This window comes from Lipotes vexillifer, unplaced genomic scaffold (assembly GCF_000442215.2).
Source record: "Lipotes vexillifer unplaced genomic scaffold, Lipotes_vexillifer_v1.1 scaffold189, whole genome shotgun sequence".
Classification (NCBI taxonomy): Eukaryota; Metazoa; Chordata; class Mammalia; order Artiodactyla; family Lipotidae; genus Lipotes; species Lipotes vexillifer.
The window spans coordinates 3,630,277-3,637,007 of record NW_006785816.1 but is presented as its reverse complement, the minus strand read 5'-3'; the positions used below and the strand labels follow the sequence as shown (position 1 = coordinate 3,637,007).

Below are 6,731 nucleotides of genomic sequence, written 5' to 3'. Positions count from 1 at the left end.
CTTTTTGGATGCTGCCTGGGAATTCCTCTTTACTGGGTTTGGACATATCCTCCTATTACTCACAGGAAGTGTCGTTCTATAAAGCAGCTCCAGCAGGAGCAGTGCTCCACTGTTCTTGGCTGACCTCGCATCAGAACTGCAAGAGTGGCACAAGACAGAAGCAGCAGCAACTCGGGAGGAATCTGACACCGAAAAAACTTTTTCACCGAACAGGTAAGTGCAAGAAGTCTTTCACTTAACTAATCTGGCCATGAAACCCAGATTATTAATATGAACAGATAGGCAAGAAGCCTTCGATAAAAGATCTGTGCAAGCTCTTATTGTATTCAGACAAGTTAAAACCTGGCTTTTCTCTTTGACCTAAATGATGAGAATCTCAACTTTTATATGTATTCATTTGGGTAAACTTCTTTGAAATGAAGATGGTGGCAAAAGATTTCAATCCTTTATCTGAAAATCTTATGATGTCTCTGTATGCATCATTGTAGAATGATTTGAGTAACTGGTAGCCTGGGATTTCACTCTATAATTAATTTTGTACTTTCGCCCCCAGAAAAATCTTGGGATCAAAAGAAGTCTTGAAGTCATGATTGCTTCACAGTTTGTCTCTGCTCTCACTTTCGGTAAGTCAATGCCCGTAGTTAGAAAAGGGTTTCTTATCCTTGGCACTACTGACCTTTTGGACCAGATAAGTCTTCCTTGTGGGGGCTGCCCTGTGCATTGTAGGTTGTTTAGCAGCATCCCTGGCCTCTCCTCACAATGTGTTGTGCCCTGGGCTAGGAGCAATTTACCTCATTGTGTCTCAGCTTCCCTACATATAAAGAGTTGATCATAAATAACCTATTTCCCAGAGGCATTTTGAGGATTCAGTATCGTGGTTCGTGTAAAGTGCCTCCGACAGTGCATATTTAGTGCCCAAAAAAGCTTAGCTATTCTGATTATTATTCTACTATTAGGTAGGTATATTGGGTAGGTTATGGTGGGTGAAGCACCAAATGGAAGGGCAACCACAAAAGAGATACACAGTAAATGGTAGTTTCTCCATTCGTACCCATTCTTACTTTGGAAAAGGTGAAAAAAGGTTAAGTCAACCCAAAGGCCACTAGATGCCAAAAAAAAGACAACAAAAGGTCCAGTTAACAGAGTCAAACCATAGCAGGACTAAACTTTCCCATTCCTTTCACATTTTCCCCCGTAGTGCTCCTCCTGCTTAAAGAAAGTGGAGCCTGGTCTTACAACGCCTCCACGGAAACCATGACTTTTGATGAGGCCAGTGCTTATTGCCAGCAAAGGTACACACATCTGGTTGCAATTCAAAACCAGGAAGAGATTAAACACCTGAACTCCACATTCAGCTATTCACCAAGTTATTACTGGATCGGAATCAGAAAGGTCAACAATACATGGACCTGGATAGGGACCCAGAAGCCTTTGACCGAAGAGGCCACAAACTGGGCTCCAGGTGAACCAAACAATAAGCAAAGCAAGGAGGATTGTGTAGAGATCTACATCAAGAGAGAAAAGGACTCGGGCAAGTGGAACGATGAGAGATGCAGCAAAAAGAAGCTAGCCTTGTGCTACACAGGTAAGGAGTTTGTGGCAGCAGTGGGAGGGAGATTCAGTGTGTGAGCATCTTGACAGATTGTGGACTGTATGCAAAAACTGGTCTCTATTGTGGGAATTTTATGTTCTAAAAGATACGGTTTTAAAACATTCTGTTTGATGTTTTAAAACAGAATGTGTTTTTCCTTCTTTGTGTGAATGTAGACAAGAATGTATGTATTTATGTATACATTTATGTATACATATATGTATATATATAGGTCTATACTTACATACAGTGTGTGTACCTTTTTAGCTACTTGTTGTTTATGTGCCATAGGGGAACTCTCTTTAGAGTTTGTGATAAAGGGAATTTTCTATTTGGGGAGCCAGTTACAGCTATACCCCTGACATTAACATCAAGGTTTAAAATGGTTGAGCCTAGGGCTTCCCTGGTGGCGCAGTGGTTGGCAGCCTGCCTGCCGATGCAGAGGACACGGGTTTGTGCCCCGGTCCGGGAGGATCCCCGTGAGCCGTGGCCGCTGAGTCTGAGCGTCCGGAGCCTGTGCTCTGCAACGGGAAAGGCCACAGCAGTGAGAGGCCCACGTAATGGAAAAAAAAAAAAAAAAAAAGGTTGAGCCTAAAACTCAGCTTTGGCATTTCATCAAGCACTTCTGTTAAAATCTCTGGCACTCTGTATCATTGATGACATCCCCGTTACACACTGTTGACCCTGAATTCCTAAAGAAACTCATTTGAAGCACAATAACAATCGTCATCACAGACTGTCTTTTCCACAGCTGCCTGTACCCCGACATCCTGCAGCGGCCACGGTGACTGTAGAGAGACCATCAACAGCTACACTTGTCAGTGCCACCCCGGCTTCAAGGGACTCAAGTGTGAGCAAGGTAAGGCTTGGTCTCACCTTTTCCTTCGCTAGACATGGTAGGAGGATTTTGTGTCCCAGCTGGCTTCAGCGTCAGGTCTGCATGCCTTCCCTTCCCTGGGGCATATGGTTTCAGAAGGTGGTTAAGAGCTGAGGCTATGAAGTCAGACCCTCCTGGCTTTGAATCCCAGATTCACCACTTATTAATTACAGCACCTTGACAACATAGTTAAACACTCTGAGTCCCAGTTTTCTCATTGTAAAATGAGGACAATATAGTACCAAATTCACAGGCTTATGGTTTGGATGATGTGAACAAGTGCAGACACAACATTTTCATTGTGCCTGCTATTCAATAAACAGTAGTGGGCTTCCCTGGTGGCGCAGTGGTTGAGAGTCCGCCGGCCGATGCAGGGGACACGGGTCCGTGCCCCGGTCGGGGAAGATCCCACATGCCGCGGAGCGGCTGGGCCCGTGAGCCATGGCCGCTGGGCCTGCGCGTCCGGAGCCTGTGCTCCGCAACGGGAGAGGCCGCAGCAGTGAGAGGCCCGCGTCCATGGCCGCTGGGCCTGCGCGTCGGAGCCTGTGCTCCGCAACGGGAGAGGCCGCCGCAGTGAGAGGGCCCCCCAAGACCAAAAAAAAAAAAAAAAAAAAAAAAAAAAAAAGTCAGTAAACAGTAGTTATAGTTTCCAGGGTTCTTCCCACCTGATAAGGTGAGAGAGGAGAAGAATTGATGTGTTTTCCCTTTTCAGTTGTGACCTGTCAGGCACAGGAAGCCCCTGAGCATGGAAGCCTGGTTTGCAACGACCCTTTGGGGAAATTCAGCTACAATTCTTCCTGCTCTGTCAGCTGTGGGGAGGGCTATCTCCCAAGCAGCCCGGAGGCCACACAGTGCACTTCCTCCGGAGAATGGAGTGTTCCTCTTCCAGCCTGCAGTGGTAAGTCTCTCTCAGAAGGCACAGAACATTCTCTAACTCATCCCTCATTGCCTTACTTTTTATCCAGTTTATACCATTTTCAGCACGTCAGGGAAAGTTCTTTTAAACTTGTCCTAGTTAAGCAAGTTCTAATTAAACTTGTTCTCTTGGCCAGTATATATGGCCAATATGGTACCAGCTGGCTTTGAGAGAGGTTTTGACCCTACGTTTGACATAAGTGTTTCTGAGGCTCTGGTGGTTTGTAAGAAAACACATAAAACAGTGGAACCATACTCTTAACATCTTAATGACTTTCCCCATTCTCTGTTTAACTTCACCCATGCAATTGGACCAATTTAAGAGCATGATAATCAAGCAGCCTCAGTATACCCTTTTCTCTCTGTCTTATATTTCTAGGCCAAAGACAAAAAATTCTTTCCTCCAGGTCATGCTGGGTTAAAATAAATGAATGTTCTGTGTACGTCGGGATTGGTTTTTTTTTAATCACTAGTCGTAAATCCTGATCTAGAATATGTTATTTTTCTTTGTTTTAGCCTTATGTAAAATAGATCAGAGACCTGATGAGAGATCTGATAAAATAGATCAGAAACCACTTAGCATAGTCAGAGTCAATCAGAGAAGATGAAAATATCAAGAAAAAAGCATAAAGACTTTATTGGGTGTGCGCATGTCCCCAAGGATGAACACAGGGCTTTGGGAATCTACCCTCTGATCTATCTTACTGTATTATAAATTCAAGTTCAATAAGAAGTGAATATGTCACTCTTCTGTAAAGTTCATGGTGTTCTTTCAAATCCCCAGTGGCTAAGTGTGATGTTTTGACAAATCCTGTCAATGGAGTTGTGAAATGTTTCCAAAGCCACGGAAGCTTCCTGTGGAACACCACCTGTGAATTTGAGTGTAATGAAGGATATAAACTCACTGGACCCCAGCACCTGCAGTGTATCTCCTCTGGGATTTGGGACAACAAGAAACCAACATGTAAAGGTACGGTGGTTCTACATCAGGGTTTATATTGTAAACATTCTTTTTTCTCAACCTATACTCCAAATGGGTAAGCCAGACCTGCTAATGTAAATTGGGACATGTGTTACAGCTGTGACATGTGATGCCATCAGCCATCCTCAGAATGGTGCTGTGAGCTTTAGCCACTCCCCTGCTGGAGAGTTCACCTATAAGTCATCCTGCCACTTCACCTGTGCGGAAGGCTTCGTGTTGCAGGGGCCAGCCCAGGTTGAGTGCACTACCCAGGGGCAATGGACACAGCAGGTCCCAGTTTGTGAAGGTAAGCCTGTGAGTCTCCTTTACACTCTCCCTTTCTCAAAGAGCAGCAGTCTTCAAATGTGAAGCACTGAAAATGAAACCTGATGCCTACTTTAACTATAGTAATCACATCTGATGGGCAACATTCATCTTATATTTTTGAGATGCATATAAAAGAACTGTCCAGGGAAAGGACTGTATGTAGTAAGAGTGGATGCTTTGCTGGTTTCTTAACTGTACTGGACTAATATAACTTTATAGACATAGGCATGGAGTAAGCAGAAATCTTAATCTGAAGGGAAATCACATTAGAAAATTTACAAAGTAGGATTATGAGAACATGACTTGATTCCAAAGTACTTGTCATACCTTTCTTCTGAAATTGCTCATAACTAGCAGTGATGAAAATGTTTCAAGTGTGGTGTCAGATATAGAGACACCCTTAATATATACATAAGCACTAAGATTTAGTTTAATTTAATTTAATAAAGCAAGAGCAAGAATATTGAAAGCAAGCAGTTTTCACTACCAGGTACTGGCATTTTAGTAGCCAAATATAGCACAGAATGATTTACAGTGGCAAAAAGACGCAAGACAAAAACCAAACTGCAAAGCAGACAAGTTTTATGTGGCTGCCTTCTTATCGTCCTTTCTTTTTGGCCTCATCTGTAAGCATCCAGGACCCATAAGTTACTCCCTGACTACATAAAATCTTTCTCCTAACCCTGACTTCTTTCACATATCAGAACAGAGCTCAGGAACCACTGGTCCTGTTAAAGGCTGTCCTTTAATTGGTACCCTTGTCAAGGAAGGGGCTGAAATTCAAAGAAAACACAGCCATCTTCCCACTTGTCCAGGGACTAATGAAGAGTCTTGAATTCTCTGAGTGCTCCTTTGTCCAAAGTGGTCTGGGTTCAGTCGTCAAATGCCAAGTACTATCCAGCTCCACTACATTATTCTCTGACCATAATTTTGGTAGCTCTGCTTTCCCATGAAAGCTTTGTCCAGCCCAGAGAGAGGCTACATGAGTTGTCTTCTGAAAGACAACCAGTCTAGTGTTTCTAGTACTTCTGAAAGTTTCCAAAGTGGGTCCACGGGTGAGTTTTCCTGTGAGCACTGCTGAAGAGCTAGGGACTTGGTTACCTTGGGAAACCTGTTGCTGCCCGATAAAAACAAACTTCTAATGTACTCACTCATGTCTTCCAGCTGTGAAATGTGATGCTATCCCTCAGCCCAGAAGTGGTTCAGTGAACTGTACCCATTCCCCCACTGGAGAGTTTACCTACAAGTCCTCCTGTGCCATCAGCTGTGAGGAAGGCTTTGAATTACATGGATCGGCTCAACTTGAGTGCACATCTCAGGGACAGTGGACACAGGAGGTCCCCTCCTGCCAAGGTAGGACTCAATTCAATCTTTAAAGGAGTATAGGTCAAGTACCTTAAAACATTTCTGAACCTAGATTGCCCCAAGGGACTTGATCCTAATTTCCTACATGCTGAAAACTAAGTAGTGCTTATAAGTTACACTTATTGGTGATTTTCTGCCCGTTTTAAAAATTTTCCAGTAGATTTTTCTTAACCTCTACCCATGTCCTATCATTTGCAGTGGTACAATGTTCAAGTTTGGAGGTTCCCGGAAAGATCGACATAAACTGCAGTGGGGAGCCTGTGTTTGGCACCAAGTGTACACTTGCATGTCCTGAAGGATGGACGCTCAATGGCTCTGCGGCTCTGACATGTGGTGCCACAGGACACTGGTCTGGGATGCTGCCTACCTGTGAAGGTGAAGCATTGATTGATGGTGGTTGTCTAGGGGACAAGAGAGAAGAAAGGGAGCTAAGAAAGGAAGCTATCTGGCTACAGTAATGAACTACCCAGTATATCCAAACCAGAAAGGTCAGAAAGGTTACCCAGGTTAACATTAATGGATGGACATTTCATTTCATGGGGATAAAGAGAAAACAGAAGAAGTGACATGTCAATGGAATTTTGATAAAAGGAGAGCTAGTGGGAGAAGTTGGGGGGTGGGAAGGGAAATGAGAGAGAGAGAGAGAGCGAGAGAGCGAGAGAGAGAGCGAGAGAGAGAGAGAGAGAGAGAGAGAG

At 44.0% G+C, this 6,731-nt stretch overlaps 1 protein-coding gene across 4 annotated transcripts in view; it reads left to right on the top strand.

The window, feature by feature from the left end:
* Positions 1 to 562: 562 nt before the first annotated feature.
* Positions 563 to 6,731, top strand: part of SELE (selectin E) — a 7,521-nt gene continuing 1,352 nt past the window's right edge. For 2 of the 4 annotated variants that reach the window (XM_007458125.1, XM_007458124.1), the window contains exons 1-8: positions 587 to 623; positions 1,199 to 1,585; positions 2,343 to 2,450; positions 3,181 to 3,366; positions 4,168 to 4,353; positions 4,463 to 4,651; positions 5,836 to 6,024; positions 6,235 to 6,411. In XM_007458125.1, coding sequence (XP_007458187.1) covers positions 587 to 623; positions 1,199 to 1,585; positions 2,343 to 2,450; positions 3,181 to 3,366; positions 4,168 to 4,353; positions 4,463 to 4,651; positions 5,836 to 6,024; positions 6,235 to 6,411 — 1,459 coding nt within the window. Of the gene's footprint in view, positions 624 to 1,198; positions 1,586 to 2,342; positions 2,451 to 3,180; positions 3,367 to 4,167; positions 4,354 to 4,462; positions 4,652 to 5,835; positions 6,025 to 6,234; positions 6,412 to 6,731 lie in introns of all 4 variants that reach the window. The other 2 variants (XM_007458127.1, XM_007458126.1) reach the window with 2 other exon arrangements.